General features: G+C 51.9%; 10 protein-coding genes across 10 annotated transcripts; 5 read left to right on the top strand and 5 right to left on the bottom strand.

Annotated features, from left to right (window-relative positions):
* Window positions 1-662: 662 nt before the first annotated feature.
* Window positions 663-2,457, bottom strand: J4E86_006424 (uncharacterized protein; the record flags this gene model as incomplete). Its single annotated transcript, XM_051446953.1, has 2 exons — window positions 663-789; window positions 857-2,457. 2 exons carry the CDS (start codon window positions 2,455-2,457, stop codon window positions 663-665), a joined length of 1,728 nt encoding a protein of 575 aa, XP_051301438.1.
* A 583-nt stretch (window positions 2,458-3,040) lies between these two features.
* J4E86_006423 (uncharacterized protein) lies at window positions 3,041-3,795 on the top strand (the record flags this gene model as incomplete). Its single annotated transcript, XM_051446952.1, has 5 exons — window positions 3,041-3,111; window positions 3,193-3,303; window positions 3,354-3,433; window positions 3,487-3,573; window positions 3,623-3,795. The coding sequence occupies 5 exons, from the start codon at window positions 3,041-3,043 to the stop codon at window positions 3,793-3,795; spliced, it is 522 nt and encodes a 173-aa protein (XP_051301437.1).
* Window positions 3,796-4,059: 264 nt separating this feature from the next.
* J4E86_006422 (uncharacterized protein) lies at window positions 4,060-4,532 on the bottom strand (the record flags this gene model as incomplete). The annotated part of the gene is made up of 2 exons (XM_051446951.1): window positions 4,060-4,452; window positions 4,503-4,532. The coding sequence occupies 2 exons, from the start codon at window positions 4,530-4,532 to the stop codon at window positions 4,060-4,062; spliced, it is 423 nt and encodes a 140-aa protein (XP_051301436.1).
* A 162-nt stretch (window positions 4,533-4,694) lies between these two features.
* J4E86_006421 (uncharacterized protein) lies at window positions 4,695-9,336 on the top strand (the record flags this gene model as incomplete). The annotated part of the gene is made up of 8 exons (XM_051446950.1): window positions 4,695-4,749; window positions 4,796-7,221; window positions 7,425-7,677; window positions 7,732-7,811; window positions 7,866-8,348; window positions 8,395-8,616; window positions 8,667-9,192; window positions 9,245-9,336. 8 exons carry the CDS (start codon window positions 4,695-4,697, stop codon window positions 9,334-9,336), a joined length of 4,137 nt encoding a protein of 1,378 aa, XP_051301435.1.
* Window positions 9,337-9,643: 307 nt separating this feature from the next.
* Window positions 9,644-11,170, top strand: SLD2 (DNA replication regulator sld2; the record flags this gene model as incomplete). The annotated part of the gene is made up of 3 exons (XM_051446949.1): window positions 9,644-9,776; window positions 9,828-10,760; window positions 10,812-11,170. 3 exons carry the CDS (start codon window positions 9,644-9,646, stop codon window positions 11,168-11,170), a joined length of 1,425 nt encoding a protein of 474 aa, XP_051301434.1.
* Window positions 11,171-11,843: 673 nt separating this feature from the next.
* Window positions 11,844-12,741, top strand: J4E86_006419 (uncharacterized protein; the record flags this gene model as incomplete). Its single annotated transcript, XM_051446948.1, has 2 exons — window positions 11,844-12,389; window positions 12,469-12,741. The coding sequence occupies 2 exons, from the start codon at window positions 11,844-11,846 to the stop codon at window positions 12,739-12,741; spliced, it is 819 nt and encodes a 272-aa protein (XP_051301433.1).
* A 3,236-nt stretch (window positions 12,742-15,977) lies between these two features.
* J4E86_006418 (uncharacterized protein) lies at window positions 15,978-17,162 on the bottom strand (the record flags this gene model as incomplete). The annotated part of the gene is made up of 3 exons (XM_051446947.1): window positions 15,978-16,129; window positions 16,189-16,647; window positions 16,706-17,162. The coding sequence occupies 3 exons, from the start codon at window positions 17,160-17,162 to the stop codon at window positions 15,978-15,980; spliced, it is 1,068 nt and encodes a 355-aa protein (XP_051301432.1).
* Window positions 17,163-18,015: 853 nt separating this feature from the next.
* Window positions 18,016-18,351, bottom strand: J4E86_006417 (uncharacterized protein; the record flags this gene model as incomplete). Its single annotated transcript, XM_051446946.1, has 1 exon — window positions 18,016-18,351. One exon carries the CDS (start codon window positions 18,349-18,351, stop codon window positions 18,016-18,018), a length of 336 nt encoding a protein of 111 aa, XP_051301431.1.
* A 487-nt stretch (window positions 18,352-18,838) lies between these two features.
* J4E86_006416 (uncharacterized protein) lies at window positions 18,839-21,165 on the bottom strand (the record flags this gene model as incomplete). Its single annotated transcript, XM_051446945.1, has 3 exons — window positions 18,839-19,045; window positions 19,097-20,802; window positions 20,862-21,165. 3 exons carry the CDS (start codon window positions 21,163-21,165, stop codon window positions 18,839-18,841), a joined length of 2,217 nt encoding a protein of 738 aa, XP_051301430.1.
* An 827-nt stretch (window positions 21,166-21,992) lies between these two features.
* Window positions 21,993-22,350, top strand: J4E86_006415 (uncharacterized protein; the record flags this gene model as incomplete). Its single annotated transcript, XM_051446944.1, is given in 2 exon segments — window positions 21,993-22,301; window positions 22,321-22,350. 2 exon segments carry the CDS (start codon window positions 21,993-21,995, stop codon window positions 22,348-22,350), a joined length of 339 nt encoding a protein of 112 aa, XP_051301429.1.
* Window positions 22,351-23,080: the final 730 nt, after the last annotated feature.

The raw sequence follows: 23,080 nt of genomic DNA, 5'->3' as shown, positions 1-23,080 counted from the left end.
TTGACCGGTTTCACGTTAACTAGTATACTTGCGAAGCTTGTATACTGGTTTTGAAACGGGAAGGGAGGGGAGGGTATCTGGATGCGGTATCTTAGGAAGACATGTAGTTTTAGTCGGTCTATGAACTGGGTGGATGCTGTGTCTATGACCTTTCTTGTGCCTCTGTGCAAATGAAATTGACGTGAAACGTGAAGTTGCGGCTCACTTACGTGAGAATCAATGAAGCAGAGCAGGAGACTTTGCGGGCCAACTGGGGGGTTCACCGGGTTCACCATGTCAGACACGTCGCACATAGTTGCACGATAAGCAGCGAACTAAGACCCAAGGCACTTGCTGATGGCCTATCGCCCCCGCTTCGTTATGTATACATCAATAAGGCTACAACACAGAGTCTTTGACCGGGGAAAAACAAAACACAAACAAGGCGGGGGCGCATGGGAACATGTTGATTGGATATGATTTCATCTAACGATTCGGACCCATTCGTCTCAGCCTAATGCGACAAGACAAGACAATAGAAGCCATGTGTGCTGGCACAAGCGGGAGCCTGGCTCTCGTGAAACCACGTTGCACGAATCATTTCAACTCATACTTCATCTCGTTTTCGTAGAACGAGAGCTTCGGGGCAAAGATACGTGGGAGGGGGACGTCGGGCTCTTTGCTCAAGGCTTGCAGCGGCCGAAGTAGCGGGGGTACAGGCAGCAGTCGCGGACGGTGTGCTGCTTGCAAAGCCAGGCGAGGAAGCGCTCGAGACCGAGTCCGTAACCGCCGTGGGGCGAAGAACCGTACCTAGAGGGTTGTGTTAGCGAATTCTGAACACAATATGGGCGTGTTGGTGGGTGGGTGGATGACTTACTTCCTCTGGTCAGTGTACCAGTAGTACGCCGCAGGATCGATACCTTCACGTGCAAACGCACCCATCAACTCATCGTAGTTGTCCATCCTCATACTGCCTCCAACAATTTCGCCAACACCAGGCATCAAGCAGTCTACGCTCTCGGTGACCCGCGCATCGTCCTTATCCTTGAGCATGTAGAAAGCCTTGATCTCTGTGGGGAAGTGGGTCAAGAAGATGGGCCTGTTGATGATATCCGTCATGCGACGCTCAGCAGCCTCAGCAATATCGTCACCGAACTTGTGCGGCTCGCCGTCTTCATTGGGGATCTCGTGCTCGACGAGCCAGTCAATGGCGTCTTGGTACTTCATGCGCTTGAACGGTCGCTCGGGGAGCTGGAACTCTGGGTTGAGGTCCATGATGTATTGCTTCACAACGGGGTCGGCCATTGTGACTTCAAGGACGCGGCACATGACTTCTTCCAGGTGGTTAAGTAGGTCGTCGAAGTTGATGTAGTCGAGTTCGGCTTCGACGTGCGTGTACTCTGCTAGATGGCGGCGCGTGAGCGACTTCTCCGCGCGGAAAGACTTCTCGATACAGTAAACGTCGCCCATGGATGGTAGGCAAGTCTCGAGGTAGAGTTGGGAGGACTGGGTGAGGTAGGCTTCTTCGTTGTAGTAGCCGAATTTGAAGAGCGTAGCACCGCCTTCGACCTGCGTCTGGACGAGCGCAGGCGGGCTGACTTTGCGTAATCGCATCTCCTTGTAGACTTGGTTGAAGGCAAACTCGACGGCATCGCGGACGATCATGACCTTGGAGGCTGTCTCTCCGCGGAGAGTGAGATGTCGCAGGTCAAGTAGTGTCGCGTGCTCAGTGTCCTTTGATACTCTGTTGGTGATGGCATCGTCACCACCGGCCGCCTTCCATCCATCGTGGATCTTGTAGTAGTCGACGTGCAGTTCGCGGTTGTTGGGTGCGTGTGCGCCCTCTGGGATCTTTCTCAGCTCTCCGAAAATCTCCATGCTGGTCTCGCGGGTCAAGGTAAGGGCGTCGTATGTCTTTGCGAGGTTTCCAGTGAAGATGACTTGCATCTGACCGTAGCCGTCTCTTAAGGTAACAAACATGACATCCTTTTGTCTCCGCTCGCGATGTACACGACCAAAGACGCGTACACGTGTGCCCTTTGTGTCCTTGCCATCTCCCAGTGTAATCTTCTTCGGGTCGGTGTCGTCGAGCTTGATCTTGATGGGCGCTGGCAGGCTCTTGTCCTCTTCTATGACAATCTTCTTAGCCTCATCCAGCACCTTGTTGCGGTCGTGCTCCTCCTTCATGCGCTGCGCAAGCAATTGTTGGTCCTTCTCCTGCTTCTTCTTCTGCGTCTTGGCGTAGTTGACGGCCTTCTTCATGGCCGACTTGGCGGCATCCTTCCATTCTAACCTCGATGTCGCGTCGGCGCCCTCTGCGATCTCGCCGGTGACACTCTTGCGGGTGAGGAACTTGGCTGTCTCGCCGCGGGTGAGGACAGCGTATCCGAGTGATTTGTAGGGCAGCGATTCGTCGCCAGTTTGCTCTGGGGTGTCGTGACCGACGTCTTCGTCGATGTAGTAGGTGGCTTCGGCCATGGTTGCGGTATTGGGGTATCGTGTGGTGTTCAATGGGTGGTCGTTGCGCTCCGAAATATATTGGGTGGCCGCGGGGTGCTTGACTCACCCCTCCAAGGCTCCGTGCACGCCTATGTGAAGCGCGACATGTATCGATAAGGACTTATAGTTCCTGCGCCGCCTCCTTATCTGTCGGTGAAGAGTCATATCAATGCGTTTCCTATTGATAGAGAGCTCTATACTAGACACGTTTTCCCCGTCGGCTTACGAAGTATTTCCAACTATCGCTCGTTGCCCAGATTGAACGTAAGGCTTTCGTGCGACTTGACGGCTCACTCGTCTTACATCGCAATCTGGACTTGACACACATTCTCACATGATAGAACGTTTGACATGATGCACGCCATATGTATGAGTGCATCTGTAACTTGGTACATGGGCTGACTGACTGCATTGGGGTATTGCAAACCAAGGCCGCTGTAATTCCGCGCTGACAAACGGAAGACCTCCGCTGCGTATTGTTGATTGTTTTGTCAATTATAAAAGTTGTGCGATACAACAAGAGAAGTGCATTTGAACATCAACATAGCGTTCAATTTGAACGATGGCCGATCCAAATCTCTACACGTATGCGTCTCCTCTGAAAGGCTACGAAGGCCTCGAGCCATTGCCCGAGTACGTTGCACTTGAAAGCTCTCCGTTACACAGCTTGACTGCCATAATGTATCTAGACGAGACCGTGCTAACATTGTACAGTGAAAGGGCTGAGGACGGGAAATCCTACGTAAACCCACCAACCGAGAAGAAGAGCGAAGCATACAAGTCCTTTGTAGCTCCTATAACCAACGGAATTCGAGGAGGCTTCGAGTAAGTCTTAAAGTTGAGATGCAGTTATTTATGTATCTGACAGCAACTAGCGTTCACATTTACTTCCTCCAGTCTGATAAAGACGAGGTCAAGTTCGCCAACGAGCTGTGGGAACGGATACGCCGCGAATGTAAGTACAACATCCATGCATACGACTTGCATGATTGCTGATACAGTACGAAGTCCCCGAGTTGCGCATCTACCGAGTATGGGATCGACCCATTGGTCCTCATCCTCTCGCCATGTTTGAAGTCAACATTTTCACACCCGGTACGGGATGGAGAGAACACACCTCTATGCCTATGCTAACGACCAGCAGAGCAATTCGGTGCTTTCATTCCCTGGCTCGTGATCAACAGAGGGCCATTGTCTGCACTGATTCATCCAAACACCGACGATGAGTTGAGAGATCACACGCAAAGAGCGACGTGGATGGGGCAGCCACTGCCTGTGAGCACAAAGATGTTCAAGAAGACGGCCGAGACATTGTGAGGACAATTGTGGGGACTGCAATGTATAGATATAATTCAGTGGTATCTTCTGGTGCACCACACTCCCTGAGAGTCGCCGTGAACTGGTGCCGCATTTTACAGTTTCGTCGTCCAGGTCATCGTTGTGCCTTCTTTCAGTAGCACTTCTCCTTCAGTGGCATATTCTTGATGATGCCCGCATGACCCCTCAAGATCAATCGTTTGGTGCTTTATGACAACGACGTGTTTATTGTGCGTCTCGTGCTTTCGTAGTTTCCGATGTTCCTCATACTTTGGTCTCGCCCTTCTTCTTTTTCTTAGTCTTCTTCGCCTTCTTCTTGTCTCGCTTCTTCAGCCCACTCATGCCTGTCTTACACGCCTCAGCATACCGTGCGTAGAATGCGTCCAAGTCGTCTGGCTTCACCACAGTGCTCAATATTATCTTGGGGATGTCCTCTCTGTCGGTGCCTGCCTTCTTGTCGCTCCCGTTGTTATGTGCGCGAATCAGGACAGGTAATGGCTCGTCAGGATGTGTGTCCCATAATGGATCGTCGGCGACTTTGCTGGCTGGAGGAGGTGTAGCAGAGGTACCGAATGTCATGCGCTTCTGGACTAGGTAGACGCTGCCGTGGCCTTTGGTGCGCGTGTACTCGAAAAGATTGGCGAGCCGTGTGAAGAACTGCAAAGGTCAGTGTTGAACAGCCGCTTGCCTAATTGACCTGATCGTACCTCCTCGTTGGTTAGGTGGTCTCGCGCCATGGTGAAAGTCGAGTGCTATGGTGCGCGCGCCATGTAGTAGTTGGTTGCATGGATGGTGGGATGCCCGCGGCCGTCCGTGTGGAGCGGAGACGCGGGGATTCTCTCACCCAAACTCCGACTTCTCGAACTTTTTTGCGACCGTACCGTCTCGACCATCTCAACATGCGCACAGCTTTCGGAGGGCCCAAATTGCCCGTGGAATTGAGAAATCAGTTCGGTAATACTCTCAGCTAATTCTGGTAACGTTTCAGTGCTAACATCAGCAGACCCAGCGAACAACAACCGACGAAATGGACCGCGCAATGGTCCACCGAATCGCAAAGACAAGCGCAAGGCCGATCGCGTAGAGAAGAAGCGCCAGAACAAGCAGGTCAGACGGCCAGCGCCTTCGCATCCACACAATGGCCGCGGTCCACGTCGAGAAGCCGAGTCGGACGACGACGACGAGGAAGAGGAGATAGACTGGGACAACATCGAATCCGACGCCACCCCACCCCCGATAGCTGCGAAAGAGTCGCCTAAACCGTTAAAGGGTATCCTTAAAGCGAAGCCCTCACAGCACAAAGAAACGTCGCCTCCGCCTCCTAAACTTTCGCGCGCCGCCCAGGAAAAGCTGGCGCAAGATGACGCTGAGATTGCAAAGTTGGAGAAGAGGCTAGGCGTGAAGAGCAAAAAGAGGTCCAAGGGAGCAGACGATGGTCTGGACGACATATTCGGCGACCTTGGAGATTTCAGTGACGAAGAGGATGCCCAACCTACAAAGAGGAAGAGGAAAGAGGACGACGATTGGCTTGCAAGCAAGAGGCGGAAAGCTCTAGGTCAGGAGTCGAGCGAGGAAGAGGACAGCGAGTCGGAAGGTTCCGCATTTGATGAGGACGATATGGATTTGGAAGAGACAGGCTTCGACGAAGATGACGAGACTGGGGATGGCTCTGAAGACGGCCTGGGCTCCGATGAGGACGACGAAATGGAGGACGCGGAACCGGAAAAACCACGTGTACGAGAAAACCCATACATTGCCCCCGTTGCTGCGAACGCCCAACCGACCAAGTACATACCACCTGCGCTGAGAGCAGCCCCTGCTTCAGATACGGAGGCTTTGCTGCGTCTCAAGAGGCAAATTCAGGGTCTCTTCAACAGGCTCTCTGAAGCCAACATACTGTCTATTCTGAAGGAGATTGAGAACATCTACCAAAACAACCCTCGAGGCTACGTCAACAACACACTTGTCGACCTGCTCGTTGGCATGTTGTCGGATCCGACAGCTCTCCTCGATACCTTCCTAAACCTACACGCTGGTTTCATCGCTGCCGTGTACAAAGTCATCGGACCCGATTTTGGCGCGCAAATAGTGGAACGCATCGTCGCAGAGTTCGATCAACACTACCAGCCGAACAAGGACGGAAATGGAAAGCAGACGGCAAACCTGATATCTGTAGTCGCGGAGCTGTACACGTATCAAGTCATTGGCAGCAACATCGTCTTCGACTACATCCGGTTCTTCCTAGACGAACTTACGGAGATCAATACCGAACTCCTACTGAGAGTAGTCAGGGCATCGGGCCCGCAACTGCGACAAGATGACCCAACTTCACTCAAAGACATTGTCGTCTTGCTGCAAAAGTCTGTGGCTAAGGTTGGCCAGAACAACCTACCCGTCCGAACAAAGTTTATGATCGAGACGATCAATGACCTCAAGAACAACAAGATGAAGACAGGCATAGCTAATTCCGCACTTTCAAGAGAGCACACGATACGCATGAAGAAGCAGTTGGGTACTCTGAATTCAAGAAACCTCAGAGCAACCGAGCCGCTACGTGTTGGCCTCAAGGACATCAAAGACACAGATAAAAGAGGCAAGTGGTGGCTAGTGGGAGCGAGTTGGCGAAACGAACCTGGCAACGAGGAGAAACCCGAGGAATCAAAGCAATCTGGCAGGGCTTCAAAGACCATCGACATTGAGGACGACGACAGCGAAGTCGATCTCGTGCAACTTGCCCGCGAACACCGCATGAATACGGACATTCGGCGCGCCATCTTCGTTTCTATCATGTCTGCCAGCGACTTCAAAGACGCTCAAATACGACTGAACAAGCTCAACCTCAAGAGGTCGCAGGAGGCGGAAATTCCACGGGTCATTGTGCATTGCGCAGGCGCCGAGAAGACCTATAACCCATACTACACAGTCCTCGCCCGAAAGGTCTGTTCAGATCACAAGACACGAAAGAGTTTCCAGTTTGCATTATGGGATATCTTCAAGAGTCTAGGAGAGAAGCAAGATGGCGCAGATGACTCGGATGATGACGATGACGATGCAGGTGGTGACACATCTCTTCGCAAACTTGTTAACCAAGGCAAACTGTACGGCACACTGATCGGCCGGAAAGCTCTACCCATCACTAGCCTCAAAAACCTCAACTTCCCTTACCTGCAGCCAAAAACCAAGACGTTCATCGAAGTCTTGCTAGTCACGACGATTCTGGAGTCGTTCAAGGCATCCAAATCGAAGGACAAGCGAGACGAGCGGGCAGTACGCGAAGTATTTGTGGAGGTGGATCAGGCTCCTGAGATGATTGCTGGGCTGCAGTTCTTCCTCAAGAAGATTGTCAGCAAGACAGAGATCGTCGAGAAGCATGAGAAAGAGACTGTTCGATGGGCCTGCAAGTCAATAATAGACATGTTGACGAGAGTACTGGCCACCACGACGTTGACGGAGGACTGAGAATAGGAAGGGATGAGTCATTGCCGTTACATATAGCCAGAATACCCTTTATTTGCCATATAGAGTAATGCGATACCGGTTGCCGGGACACTGAGACGAAGATGTTACGGAGTAGATGTGAGGCACTTTGTCAGCTTGGCGCCACCCTTGACCCTACGGAAGCCGCATAGACCTTCCCGGCCGAGCTCCGCAAAAAGCTCAACCACATCTCCCATCCCACGCCCCATCCATTGACGCCTGTCATCCCCGCCGTACACTTCACGGCTTCTCTTGGTAGCGATTCTTCGGTAGTCTCCACCATGTTCCGCTCACTGGCACCCCGCGCCATGCAGAGGGCGACGCGGCCCGTCTCCCAAAAGACATTTTGCGCATCCAACATCTACTTCCAGAACCGGTTACGACGAGGCTATGCGTCGGAGGCTGGTAAGTCGCATTACTACGAGGTTTAGAGGGGATCATGTGCTAATTCTTGGATAGAGGACAAGGACCTAGTCATCATCGGTGGTGGTGTCGCAGGCTATGTCGCAGCCATCAAGGCAGGACAGGCGGGCATGAAGGTTAGCGACGACAAACATGGCGATTGCGCAGTTCAAAAGCTCACACGGCGATAGGTCACCTGTATCGAGAAGCGTGGCTCCCTCGGTGGAACCTGCTTGAACGTCGGCTGCATTCCCTCAAAATCGCTCCTGAACAACTCGCATCTCTACCACCAGATTCTCCACGACACAAAGGGTCGCGGTATCGAAGTCGGCGATGTCAAGCTCAACCTCCCCGCCATGATGAAGGCGAAGGACACCTCCGTGTCCGGCCTCACCAAGGGAATTGAGTTCCTTTTCAAGAAGAACAACGTCGAATACATCAAGGGCACTGGCGCATTCCAGGACGAGCACACCGTCGCTGTCAACCTGACCGAGGGTGGCGAGACCACCGTCCGCGGCAAGAACATCCTCATCGCCACTGGTTCCGAGGCTACACCCTTCCCTGGCTTGACCATCGACGAGCAGAAGGTCATCACAAGCACTGGCGCTATTGCGCTCCAGGAAGTGCCAAAGAAGATGACTGTCATTGGCGGTGGTATCATCGGACTTGAGATGGTACGAAAACCGATCTGATTTGCATGGCATTTCTAACGAATTATAGGCCTCCGTATGGTCGCGTCTCGGCTCTGAGGTTACCGTTGTCGAGTTCTTGGGTCAAATTGGTGGCCCTGGTATGGACAACGAAATCGCCAAGCAGACACAGAAGATCCTCACAAAGCAGGGTCTGAAGTTCAAGCTTAACACCAAGGTTACCGCCGGTGAGGTTCACGACGCCGGCGTTAACGTCAGCGTTGAGGCCGCCAAGGGTGGAAAGGAGGAGACCGTACGTCCAGCGCATGCATCTGTGTTTAGAGAGAATGCTAACCATTACAGATCGACTGCGACGTCGTCCTCGTTGCCATCGGTCGCCGCCCATACACCTCCGGTCTTGGTCTGGACAACATCAACCTCGAGACCGACGACAGGGGCCGCTTGATCATCGACCAGGAATACCGCACCAAGATTCCCCACATCCGCGCTATCGGAGACTGCACATTCGGACCTATGCTTGCCCACAAGGCTGAGGAGGAGGCTGTCGCCGCCATTGAATACATCCACAAGGGTCACGGCCACGTCAACTACGGTGCCATTCCCTCCGTCATGTACACCCACCCTGAAGTCGCCTGGGTCGGCCAGAACGAGCAGGAGCTCAAGGAGGCCGGTATCAAGTACAAGAACGGAACCTTCCCCTTCTCCGCCAACTCAAGAGCCAAGACCAACCTCGACTCTGAGGGTATGGTCAAGTTCCTGGCAGATGCTCAGACTGACCGGATATTGGGTATCCACATCATTGGTGCCAACGCCGGTGAGATGATCGCAGAGGGCACTCTTGCTCTCGAATACGGTGCCAGCTCAGAGGGTGAGTCGAATATACCATCTATCTTTGCAGAACAAAGCTAACAATGCCCCAGATGTTGCCCGCACATGTCACGCTCACCCCACTCTCGCTGAGGCGTTCAAGGAGGCTGCCATGGCCACCTACGACAAGGCTGTTCACTACTAGATTCCCCTTTTTTGGTCCGGCTTTCCCTTTCTGCATCAGCGACATGATGTTCGAGCTCTCAAGCGCGCGAGCAGGGAGTTGTGAATAGTATTTTGTAGAATATATCTGATGCGTCATGCTTGCCAATTGAGTTTTCGGGATTGATGTGCATGTGATGATGCCCGCGGGTGGAGCCGGCAAGGCTGAGGCATCCCTGCTAGTGGCGTTTTGTCGCGTGCACGTCGTAACGCGTACCGCGATTTGAGATGCGGAAATCAATTACGCTCGCGTTTCCGCTTTCACGCATTCCTACCCCACACAAGACGACATGAGTAACGACGAGATTGAACAGCGCTGCACTGTGCTACGACAGGAACTGAAGGTATGGGAAAAGAAGTTCGCCACCGAAAACAATGGTCGGAAGGCGGGACGCGATGATATCAAGGCCAATGCCGAGATCTGTACGTATAGAGCGACACCAGTAGCACTGGTGTCCTGCTAAACATGTGCAGCACAAATGTACAAGGAATACAACAAGCTACGAGTACGATTATCCAGCAAAGCCGCGCCGCAGACCCCCTCGAAGCGCGCCCCAAGCCGAAAAGCGAGCCTCGATGTCCAACGCACACCAAAAGCCGCGCCCAAACCCAATCTGTCCACGCCGATGAAGAGGAAGAGGGAGGATGAAGATACACTAGAGAACGTGGATTACGCAGCCGAGCTGCTCTCTCCACAAGGACCTTCCGTCATAGGACCCACGCCTCAGCGCGATGGCATAGTGCTAGGTCTCTTCGACCAGCTCCCGTTCGCGCAAGGCACCCCGAGCAGACCGAGGACTGTACTAGGAGATGTAGGACTAAATGTACCACAAACACCGAGTAGGAGACTACAAGACGCAGCAAGCGAGACGTCGCTGGAGTCAAGAGCACGGGGGGAGCGGACCCCGCTGTCGGCCGGGAAGCGATTCCTCCTGAATCAGTTCGTCACACCAAAGAAGAGGAGGTTAGACGAGCAGGGTACACCGTCATCTACAACCAGAGGCCTAGCTACACCTGCTTTCCTGAAGAGAGACAATGTTCTGAGCGCTATTGGCGAAGAGGAGGAGGAACCCATATCGCGGCCAGCGCCTTGGATGCGCCGTGGCCTTGGGCGCAGTCTGAGCTCTATGATACAAGCCATGAGGAAAGACGAGGAGGACCAACTTGACAAAGAGGCGGATATTATGCGCGAATTGGAAATGGAGGAACAAGGCATCACCGTACCCAAGAAGTCTAAAGCGCCGCAGATCTTGATCGAAGATAGCCAGGCGGCAATGCCCCTAGGCCCGGACCGAGGCCTTGAGTCTGATGAAGACAGCGAGGAAGAGCCACAACTTGGTCGTGACGGCAAGCCGCGAAAGGCTTGGAAGAAGAAGGGCTTGAAGAGGCAGACACGGCGAGTGATAAGTAAGATGTGCCGTTTCCATCGAACGGGCTACAAGACTAACAAGTTCTCAGTGCGTCCGAACGTCGTAAAGCCCAAACCAATACCAGCCGTACAGACACATGACGAATTAGACGAGGAGCAAGCAGCCGTCCCTGAAACACAAGTACCAGCAGACATAGCAGACGAGTTTGGTTCTGATCTGGATGGAGACTCCGACTACGCGAGTGACGCTTCACATACCCCGAGGAGACGGAAAGTGCCAGCAAAGAAACCAGAGCAAGCAAAGGAGAAGCCGGTCAAAGAAGGCGTCCTGAAGACGGCGGCCCGAAAGATCAAGGCTACGGCAAATGCCAATTATCGGAGACTCAACATCAAGGGCAAGGCAGCGACTGGTGGAGGTGGAAAGGGAAAGTTTGGGAGAAGAAGATAAGCCGAAGGGACATGATTTGACAATATTCTGTCTGACGGTGGTGAGATGTGTTGGAACTACGAACCGGTCAGGCCATGGACATGTCTATATGCCCCGATACGGTACTCTGGGTAGAAGATTTTCACACAAGTAATCTCTACGGTAGCACAAGGTAAGGCGTGGCGTGCTGACTACCCAATCGGTCATGCAAGGCAGACTCTAAAACGTGCAAGAAGGAATGTCAGCTGCAGTATCGCAAACAGAAGTAGACCAATACCAAAGCATACCAGTTGCCAATAGTGATATTCCCACGCTGGGACAATGTGACCGGCTAGGTCATCTGCGTGTGTTGGTGCCTGGCACGCGTGGGATGTCAGGCTTATATCTTGAAAAGTGTTTAAATCGTACTGTTTGCGCTCATGGATATGTTCAGCGTATTTGACAGCAAGTGAAAACTATGGCATATATTCGTTATAGGACGTTTGAGGGTTATGACGCGCCGTGGCGGTCGGTGAGTACGCAGCCCACGCTAAGGCCAGCACCTCCGACGCCGACGGTCCCCCGACGTAAACCACCGAAGCTTCCACTCGCCGCAACAAACACCCCAACCCGACCACGCCATCAACCCGCCCAATCCCCGCGCTCACCCTCCCCATCATCTACAACCACCACCAAAAGCGAGACACCGCACACCATGGCCGAAAAGGAACTCTCCAGCGTGCTCCAGCAGCTCCACCAGACGCTCAAGTCGCACAACTACCAGCAATCCACCTCATTACTGAGCAAAGCCAAGATCGCCCTCCTCAACCTCAACGCCCTGATCCCACAAGAGAAGTCCCCGCGGAAACACCTGCAGCTCGCGCGTGAGACGCTCGAACTCGGCGCCATCATCTCCATCCGCCTCAAAGACACCGAGTCCTTTACCCGCTACTTCCAGCAGCTGCAACCCTTCTACTCTTTGCCAGAGTCCACACTTCCCAAGGATGGTAGCCAATCGAGCAAGGTCACGGGGCTGTACCTGTTGCTGCTGCTGAGCGAGGGCGACTACGCGGGTTTCCACACGCTGCTCGAGACGCTCGAGGTGGCGGCCGCCCAGGCGAGCGCGAAGCTAGAGGCTGATCCGTTTATCCAGTATCCGATTCGTCTGGAGCAGGCGCTTATGGAGGGGAGCTACGATAAGGTGTGGGTTGAGACGAAGAGTGAGAGGGTGCCTGGCGAGGAGTTTGCGCTGTTTACTGAGGTACGTCATTATTGTAGTTACCACCAAACACACCATATCCTTCATAAGTCAGACCGGACTATCTGCTAACACGTCGTAGATCCTCATCGGAACCATCCGCAAGGAAATCGCTTCCTGCTCCGAGCGCGCATACCCCTCCATCCCCATCTCCGACGCCAAATCCCTCCTCTTCCTCGACTCGGAAGGCAGCGTCGTCAACTTTGCGAAGGAGAGCGGTTGGGTTGTCAAGGACGGCAGGATATACTTCCCCCAGCAGGAGGACGAGTATCTGAACAGGGATATTTTGGTTACGAGTGATCAGGTTATTGAGAATACGCTGGGGTATGCGAGGGAGTTGGAGACTATTGTTTAAGGGACAACGAGGCTGGTGGTGCAGAGGAAGAATGGAATGGGGTGGTGTACGATATTCGCATCAAGACACGTGGAGGATGGAGGATGCAGTGTGGAGTGTACTGGTAGCAGGCTATGTGCTTGGCTATAGCCTTACGATGAAGAGCAAGAACAATGACAAAATAAGAGTAATGATCATCATCACCACCATCTCCTCAATGATGTCCAGGCACGTCGTCTCCACAGCACCCATTTGCGGGTATCGCTCAGTATTTGGATTGCTATCGGAACACGTCCCAAAACCACCACACATGCATCGATCACATGTAGGTTTGGGTTTAATAAGGACTGTCCACAACTCTCTTCTCCATGAGGGTTTGAAGTATATTCTTCAGCAGGGAACATGCAAGCGATGTGGAAGTCTTTTGACTACAACATCGCGAAATCTGTGTTGTTGTTTTTTTTTGAAAAAACCAGCAAGGCAACTACAGTCATGTCCAAACAACCTAAGGCTTTTGATATCGCGAAACGCAGTCGTTTTGGTGTAGTGAAGAGGCAGTGAACTACTGTTTATGGTTCAGTTCTCAGAGCAGCACACACATGGCCAGAACAACCATTTATTTTGGTTCGAAGCAACGGAGGTATTAAAGAAAAGGACGTAGAGTCTTCGCAAGTCCAATGCGCATTTATAATAGTTTCCTTCGCGCAGAGCCACCACCGTGCAACTAGATCATCGGTGTTTGAGACCGACAAACATGAACTGGGCGGCTATGGTGTTCTGGCCAGATCATTTGTTGTACCCTTTTTTTACATTGGGGGAGAAAGAGGAGGCAGACTCCATAGAAATGGTTCCATTTTGATTTTGGTAAATGAAGAATTGGAAGGTGGTATATAAAGAAAGAAGACCGGCGGAGGAGAGGGGTTTTATATGTAGATGGTATTCCTCAAGGACGGACATGTTGTGAAGCTGAAGGTGTTTCGGACAGGGAAAGGTCTTGGTGATGGAGGAAGTGCGATTTCTCCTGCAGAAGACATGACATATGTGGACACCTATTTTAGAGGGGTTTCTAATAGAAGCTGGTTAACCTGGGAACTGCGAGGCTGATTCATCGAGCAGACAGATATTGGTTTTGGAAGAAAGGATCTTGGTTTATGAACTGCCGCACGATAACTTTTGCATTCGAAGCTACCTGCATGTACGGCTTGACGAACTATTTTTGGAAAGAGGATAGATACCAACACATTGAAAGCACCCAGGATGTTTTTTAGAAAAGAGATAGAGGAGGTGTGATGGAGTGTCAGAGAAGGAGGAAATGGTGTTTATATAGCCCGCTCCTCTCGAGTCTGCTCATCGGCAGGTGATTAGAGGATTTTGATGTCGTATTGCGCAATCAACACAGCACAATCTCCATATAACCTCTCTCGGCCCGTTTTGAGTCCCTGCCTTTGCCTCGAAGACATGAAAGCTTCAGCCAATGTTTTTGGTACACCAGAACCCAAACATGGAACGTGTCATTATACTGTTCGGTGTTTGAAGAGTGACGAGTCATGAGAAGATAGCTCAGAGAAGAACCAGGTAAGAAGTTTTGATATATCGTTGTTCACTTCTCAGCTGGGTCATGAACAAAAGCGTCTGCTGTTTTGGAAAAAGAGAGAACAGAAAGCCATGGCTGCAGGCACTCGGGGTTCTGGTGAATCTCGGAAAGTGTGTAGTATGAAGGAGAGAGGACAGCCGAGGAGGGCGAGTATTTATGTTCAACTGCTCCCAGTTTCTAGACTGGCCAAAGAAGGCTACAGCCCCATCAGGTGTATCTTGCAAAGTTTCAATTTCCGCACTCAGGAACATGTATACAGTGACTCTGTGTCTTGTTCCAAGTGCTTTCCCAATATGCGTTTCTGTTCATGTTGTTTGGAAGCGAGAGATGTTGGCGGAAGAAACGGGGAAGAACTCATCGTGGTCTTTGCGATTTGTTTTGATCCGTTTCTGGGTCGGTCCATCGATTTTGGTATTGATGGCTTGGAGAAGAAGAGGGCAGGAGCACATGGATGGTTACTACGCACGTTTTAGGTAAATATGCAAAGTGGTGTGGAGCGAAAAGCAAAGAGAGATGTCGAAGGAGAGAAGTATTCAAGCACTTCTTGCCGGGCTCGTGCACCGACTCTTGGCCCAGACCGAGCATGGGTGATAGCATGACCCCGGGGCACAGTTCTCATGTTCCAGACGTGGTTTTCTTTTGAGTACTTCCACAGCTAGGATCTCGCGTTATCCCACAACCAGTCTTTTCAAGCCATGACCAGATCTCGAGCAGATTTTATTACCGCAGAGACCATTCTCCATGTCCCAGTTAAATAATGCTTTCAGAGTTGGACACAAGTTTTGAGAGTCAAGAGTCAGAAACAAGAAGAGGGAGAGACATTTGAGTTGCGCCATCTCCTGCTCCGTTCATCGTAAGCTACTGTTCATATTTTTGGAAGAAGAGCGAAACCAGGCACATGGGCGGTGTCAACGAAGTTTTTGGAAAAAGACTGTAGGTAAATGTTGTTGAAGAAGACAAGGAAAGAAACCAGAGTAGAGGCTGATTTATAGTCCACCGCGATGACTACGGAGCGGACAGGAGGCCAAACATCACGATTTTCAAAGTGTCTTTTGGAAAATTCCATTGTTGCCTCGGTTTTTAGATTAGAGAAGTGAGAGTGGCCTCTTTATGTATCTGCTAAATGACTCTTTTTCGCGCAAACACGGTTAATCCCTGGCATTCTTTTGAGCCCTGCTCAAGTCCAATTGGTAAGTGAGTCCGTTGGTTTTGGCGTGTGAAGCTCACACACCGAAGAAGCGCAGCACATAAGATGTCTGCCTATATAGTTTTTGTTTTCGTGCAGACTTCAACATGAGATAATGATACAGTGGTTTATAACCACAGTACTCCAAACTCAGGAACATATAAAGTGAAGTTTGCGTTTTGAAGTAGACATGAGGCCGTGCAAGCGAATTTTGGAAAAAGAGGAGACAGAAAGGCCAGACGCCATGGGTTACTCTCGCAAAAGTTTTTGGTGTTTGAGCAGAAAGTAAGTGAGTGAGGAGAAGAGAGAGGTACCATAGCAGAAGACTTTATAGTCGAAGGTGTGGGATCGGAGTCTTCAAAAACCGGCCCTGAACCGCCATGAGTGTATTTTGATGAACTTGGATGAGTAGCCTTCCACCTTACATCGCTTGTAACTTGGTAGATTTTGCGCCTCCCACTCATACGGCCAACGCCTTCAGTCAAACACCACGCCCATCCGTCCCTTGGCCTTATGCGCATTCATCAGCTCCACCATCTTCGGCACCTCCTCCAGCTCAAACGTCGTCATATGCGGCGTGATGTTGTGCTTCGCCGAGAACTCCACTGCCTCTCTCATATTGTAGCAAGCTGCACACAATAGTCAGTATCTCCACTTCATCGTTCACAAAAACGAAAAGTGAACTTACTCCCGTTACTCGACCCCTTAACCTGATATCTCCCCAACGCAATATCCAACCCATTAAACTCCAACGGCTGCTGCGGAATCCCCACCACCATAATAATCCCCTGCCCCGCCTTGACAATGGCGGGACAATCATCATAACTCTTCTTGCTCGCCGTGAAGTTCACAGCCGCGTGTACACCACCTTTTGTAAGCTCTACAATCTTCTTCTTCCAGTCCTTGTCGGCCATGGAGTTGAAAGTATAGTCCGCGCCGCAGATGCGCGCTTCTTCTATTGCGTCGTCGGTGATGTCGATGGCGATGACGTTGTGGCCCATGGCTTTGGCGTATTGAATGCCCATGTGGCCTAGGCCGCCGCATCCGATGACGGCGAGCCAGGAGCCGGCGGGTAGTTGGCAGTCGGCGATGCCGTGGTAGGCTGTTACGCCTGCGCAGAAGAGGGGTGCTGAGGCCTTGGGATCGACTGTTGAGGTATGTTAGCCTGCGGTTAGTATTCTGGTTCTAGATCAGATATGACTGACGGTTCTCAGGGAGGATGATGGCTTCCCTAGCATCTACGACCGCGTATTCGGCGAAATAGCCGTCGGCGCTGAACCCTTGTATCTTGGTCTCGCCTGTTGCGCACCACGCATTATGTACGTTCTTGCAGGCGTAGCATACGAAGCAGCAGTCGACTGCGCAGAGGAAGCCGACCGGGTCACCTTCTTTGAACGTTCGGGCTAACTCTCCCGAGCCGGTTGATACTACTCTGCCGGTTCCTTCGTGGCCGATGGTGACGGGGTTCTTGCCCAGAATCAGACCTTGGTCATTGGGCTCGAAGAGCATGGCATCCGTGTGGCAGAGGGATGCGCTACCCATCTTGACCAGAATCTCATGTTCGCGCGGCGTCGGGATGGGTATTTCGTTGAGGTGGAGCTTGTTGTCCCGCGCATCGTACTGTTGCGCACGCATGGTCTTCTTCTCTGGCATTGAACCCATGATGGGTGTAGTTAAGGTATGGAGGATATGCTGGGTATGTTTCGAGTGGAGTTGTGTGACGGGAGCGTGAATGTCACCTGCGCGTCAATGCTGAAGGGGAAAGAGCAAAGGGAAACCAGGCAATAGCGACGGAGAATAAATTGAGCAAAATTTCCGACACGTCGTGTAGTGGAGCCATGTAGATATATCTACCGCGTGCAACGGTCGGGAATGGTCTACCGCTGCATGACAGTGGAGTGAGGGTGATCATTCCCGATAGTCGAGGTGATAATAACCCCGCGGCGCAATGCGAACCCCGAGATGACATGCACCACGTACCAGATAGGTAAAGAAGAATCGTTGATGTATTAGTAGTATTATCTCGATCGGGCGTAACAAATAAAAAATCTAAACTGGGTATACAAAAAGGGTATATGCTAACGAGATCGTAGAGCGAAGCGCAAGGCTTTTGGGCAACAAAGGGAACAAGAAAACGCGTATCAAAGATTGCTTCTTCCAGTGTAGGGCGCAAGGTGGAAGACAGCCCCGCACCTTCCCCCGTCACTCATGGCTCGGCAGGCCGGATCTAGACTCCGAGCTGCCTCCGAATCATGCGTGGGCCGGGGTGTGCACCGGCATTGCTTCCTTCCTGTCCCCAATCTGGTGGTATCGATGTTGTATCTCTTTTTCTTTCGTAACAATGGGTATCTTTTGAAAATTGTTTGTGGCGGGCGGGTGCGTATCCAATTTTTGGAGGCGACGTCGTGGATAGGCGCTGCGAGGTTTGTGTCGCAGCGACCGCGCCTCTCTGCGAAGCCTTCAATGGTCATGTTTGGCCATTGTGGTGTAGGCGACGGGCAGTCGATAGAGTGCGTTAGACACGCACCCAAGGTAGGAAGCGAGCCCAGGTGGCCTTCTTCTTCTGCACAGGCGGCTTCTTTTCAAGATTGGCCATGTAGAGCGCGTAGCTTCGCTCCATCTTCTCAAAGGCCTCTGCCTTGGCCTTTTCGCAATCAAGCGGGTCATGCTCCCAGTCGGGGTTGCTTTCTTGCGTGTGGTCGCCGCGGTAGCGCGGAGAAACCGATGGCCAACCGAAGTCTCTGACAAGGAGTTCTGTGGGCGGAGGTGGCATCTCGAGCTTTTCATCAATAACTGAAAGGTTCGTTACGCTGTAGGAGGAGGAAGAGGAGGAGGTGGATGAAAGCGACATGATGGCGGGTGGTGGGAGTGAAGTGCGGATTGCGACGCGTAGGTGGGCAGTTGATGATGACGGCACGGGTGTGGTACGTGGACGACGCGAAAGAGAGACCGACAAGAGAGCGAATGTAGAATTATAGAGAGTGAAGGAAGATATTATGGGGGTGCTATGTCATGGCCCGCTGGCGATGGGTTGGGGTGCGTTGTCCAGAGGTGCAAAGGGCAGGAAAGCCTTGAAAGTTGCGCGGCTCAGCCTGGGAGATTGCCCAGTCAGTGCGCCAGGGGCGGTTGGTAGCCGGCGCCACACATTCCTTCCAAGAGTACGGCATCCTCCAGCTAGCGACATTAGATCGATTTCCGGCTGTGGAACGATGCAAGCCATGACGTGCTAGCTGCTGATCGTCCCTGTGCGTTAGATTAGCGCGCCCATCTAGAACATGCATGCACGTTTCAGCGTCTGGTTTGCATTGCCATCTATCGCTACCACCCTCCATGCCACTCTACTTGCGTCGCAAAGTCAACGTCTTGTCCAGGTTGAATGCCGCTGAAATCACCGCCAGGTGGCTGAACGCCTGTGGTGTGTTGCCCAACTGCTCCCCCGAGCGCGCAATCTCCTCCGAGAAGATGTGCAAATGATTTCCGAAACTTAGCATGTTTTCGAAGATAGTTACCGCCTGTAACAGGTACTTCTCGTTGTACGCGCCAGCCTGTGATGTCAGTAAAAAGCAAAACTCTGGGTTGCAACGCAGACCGCTTACCCTTGTCAACGCCTCGACGAGCCAAAACGTGCACATGCTAAAAGCGCCTTCTTGCCCACCCACGCCATCGTCGCTCAGGGCGTGATTGTACCTGTACACCAAACCGGTACTCGTCAGCCCGCCCTTCTCAGGAGCCTTGAGTATGCGGTCGAGAGTCTTGAGGAAGCGCGGATCAGTCGGAGATATGAAGAAGACCAGAGGCGCAATCAAGACCGCCGAATCCAGGATATCATTCGACTCGTAGCTCTGGATGAAGCACTCCAAGTCGGTGTTGTAGCCCTTCTCCATGACTTCCTCGTAGATCTCATCGCGGACCCTGTACCACTCGGCTCGATGCGGACATGGAAAGCTCCTCTTGTCTGCCAGGCGCAATGCCCGATCCAGGGCTACCCACAGCATCATCTTGCTGTATACAAAGTTCTGCTTCTTACCGCGGACTTCCCAGATCGACATGTCGGGCTCTTTCCAGACAGTACATACGTAGTCCGCGATCTCTCGGACAAGGAGCCACTGATCATATGAGATGGGACGCGAGAACCTATTAACGAGGTAGATGCCATCCATCAACTCCCCGTAAATGTCAAGCTGTACATGGAAAGCCGCGCCATTGCCGATCCGGACCGGTTGGCTAGCCCTGTATCCCTCCAAGTGGGGTAGTTCGAGCTCTGGTATGTCTGTGCCGCCCCAGATGGTCATCATGATTGGCAAAGCTCCTTGCCGCGCTTTGGCCTCTTTGACACGTTGGAAGATGTAGCTTATGTAGGCTTCAGCTTCATGGCTAATACCCATCCGGAGAAAGGTGTAGATGGTGAACGACGCATCGCGCACCCAGGAGTAGCGGTAGTCCCAGTTTCGCGATCCACCAAAGTCCTCGGGCAGAGAGAAAGTCGGTGCAGCAACGATTGCTCCGCTTGGCTCGAAGGTTAGCATCTTGAGAATCAGCAGACTCCGCGTAACCACCTCTTCCCATCGGCCTTTATACTTGCTCTGCTCTATCCACCTGACCCAGTACATTTGGGTGTTGGTCTGCAGCTCTTGAACTTGTTCAGTCTCAATTACGTCTGGGCTGTGGTCTTCCGCGTCGCGCAGTATGAAGGATACGGCTTGACCTTCGTTTAAAGTGAAAGCGGCCGTGACACCATCGCCCAGGTCTTGTAGCTCCGGTGACTTCTCAAAAACCACTCTTGGGCAAACGCCGTCGGGTTCATCCCCACAATCGATCGTTGCGTTGAGCTCCAGGGAGAGGTCTTTTGATTTGAAGATGACACGTTGCAGGCAACGTCCTTGACCAGTCTTGCCCATATCGACAATCTCGGTCGTATGCTTGTCCTGCGCGTAGTTGAAAGCAGGGAAGACCTCGACGCACACGTCAACTTTGCCCCGCATACATTCTACCCGCCTGACTAGCCACTTCTTCAGATCGGGACGTTCTGGTACGCTTCCTGTATGGTTGCTCGCGAGTACGTTCGCGTGATACTTTTCGTCCCAGTTCTTGTCATTCGGTCTAGGAAAGAAGTCCACGACGTTCATGACACCCTCCTCCTTCAGGTAGCGTGTTTGGAGAATATTGCTCGCAGGTAGATACTGCTGTTTAGTCGTACATGTATCGTCGCCGATGGGCCCTATGCTGAAGTGACCGCCCTTTTCCTTGTCCAGAATGCGACAGAAGACAGACGGGGAGTCGAAGTAGGGCCAACACATGTAATCTGGAGTAGGCGTTCCAAGTCAGTATGTGTTTGACATACGGTTCGCAGAATTTACATACCGATTCCTCCGTCTGTTGCGACCATGGCGCATGTTCTCATATTTCCAATCAGCCCATAGTCTTCTATGGGCATGTAGCCGTTTGCCGAGCGTCTTGAGCTGGAGGTCTGCGGTCTTGATGCGACCCTCTTCATCTTTGGATTCTGCATGTTCTCTTCCTTGCGACTGTGTTGTCGGTATAGTTCAGTACCGCTATCTTTATCCAACGGTAAAGACGGGCGAGTGGACGTTGTATTGATGACATCCTGAAGTAGCCTCTTTCCGGGCGAGCCGGAATCTGCTGTGGCGCCGGTAGGTTTGGACATTGTCAGTGCGCTAGTCCGGAATGATTGGATCTTTGTGAGGACTGCTGCAAGCGGAAGAATGGAAGCGGGCCGATCAGATTGTACAGATCATCGTGATGCTTTGTGGTTGCCTCGGCCGATGAATGACTGTGCTGTGACGTCAGACGCTCTTACCTGTCAATGGCTCGACCTCGCAACTTCTACCTTCACCCGGGCAGATGCCCAGGCAGCTACCATCTGCATCAACTCCGCCCATCGTACAGTGTTTAAATGATGCTCGTGGAGACATTCTCAGACCTACATGTCGCTTAGTATCAGGCTAAGGGTCGCAGTAACGCTACGGTTAGCCTTCTAGCCTGCCCAGGTGCCGACACTACTCTAAATCTCCAACTATTATTTCGTCGCTCAAAGCTTGGGCATCATATTTGAATCGGACATCACCGGTGCCGTTCGACGGGCGACGTCTTGTACGATGTACTTATGGATTTTTGGTTGCGCGATCAGCATTGCAAGACAACATAACTGCAAGACCACCACTGTCTGGTATTGGGAGGGAGCAGGTTTTCCGACCCAAAAATCTAGTTTCTGATAGATATCATTCAAAATGCAGAAGTTGTAGGTGGTTCATCGCTATCTAGATCCACTAACGCAGTACCAAGGTACCAATAGACGGCAGCCGAAGGACGGCCACTCAGCCATATAAGTAAAGTGCAGGGCGATATAGAAATACAGTGCACGCGTCTAAAGACATCGCATCATCGAACATCTCAATATCCCCATGTCCCAAAAGATCGACTTCTCGACCCAACGCAATTATACCCACCACTCCGAACCGCGGCAAAGACATCATGGATCCAAACCAACCTTCCCCGGATGGCACTTGCCATTTCTTCCGACTCCCTGCCGAGCTCAGAAATATAGTCTACGAGTACACTCTCACAAACCCAAAAGGTGTGCTATGTCGCGAAGAACCACCCAACAACTCCAGAATATTCCGCTTCTACGCGGTCCCTGTCATGGAAAAGAGACCTTCCAAAAAAGAACGCGAGCAAGATTGGTATGCAGCACAGCTCGAAAAAGGCCTCGAAACCGCCATGGAGATCAACCAGCTCAGACATGTTTGCCGGCAACTGGAAGAAGAGACCAAGAACATCGTTGTATGTCGCAATGATCTAGTGTTTGCATGCGGTCCACTTGACCTATTGAACTTCCTCGAAGAAGTTCCCATGACCCTGCATAGTTATCTCCGAGAGATGACCGTATGGGAACACCGTCCCCTCCTTGTACGCGAGTTCATTGCAGACAAACGTTGGCGTTTGATCGCTCGTATCTGCGAAGAATATTACGCCTTTACCATCCGGATGATCTGGCCTTCGCTTATGGAGAAGAAAAGTATACATACTTGTAGCTGTTGGATCATACGCAAGATCGTGGCACTTGCGGTTCATGCCCGAAAAGATAGGACTCTTATCAGTAAGATGAGCGATGTTGGATGGTGGCGGAACATACTATTAAGAACAACGGCGCTCGCGCATGTAGACCCAAAAACAGTCATACAAGGAGACTGGAAGTGGTCTGGAAGTATCAGAATGTTCCCTTCACACGAGCCATTTCCGGAGCATCGGTTCAGGCTCTGCTTGGGCCTTCACCCGTTACAAGAGCAGGAGTTGGAAAAGTGTATCGCAACGATGAAGAGAGTCTTTGAAGATGGGATATAGATACAAAGACGATAACATGCCGAATACATGGAGAACTGAAATGGCGGAAAGGGAAGAAGACAACACATGTATACGACATGTGGTCAGGATTCGCGAGCGAACAGCGCAAACATGGACAGAATACAGGATCGAGTAGAGGCAACTATGGCTATGCACACAATGTCCAGCTTCGCCTGTCAGTCTCAGTATCATACACACTGATTCTCTCAACTTCCGTT

Source organism: Alternaria arbusti (genome assembly GCF_024043155.1).
Source record: "Alternaria arbusti strain BMP 1465 chromosome Unknown scaffold_8, whole genome shotgun sequence".
NCBI lineage: Eukaryota > Fungi > Ascomycota > Dothideomycetes > Pleosporales > Pleosporaceae > Alternaria > Alternaria arbusti.
The sequence above is the reverse complement of the archived record's forward strand: the minus strand, read 5'-3'. Positions and strand labels throughout refer to the sequence as shown.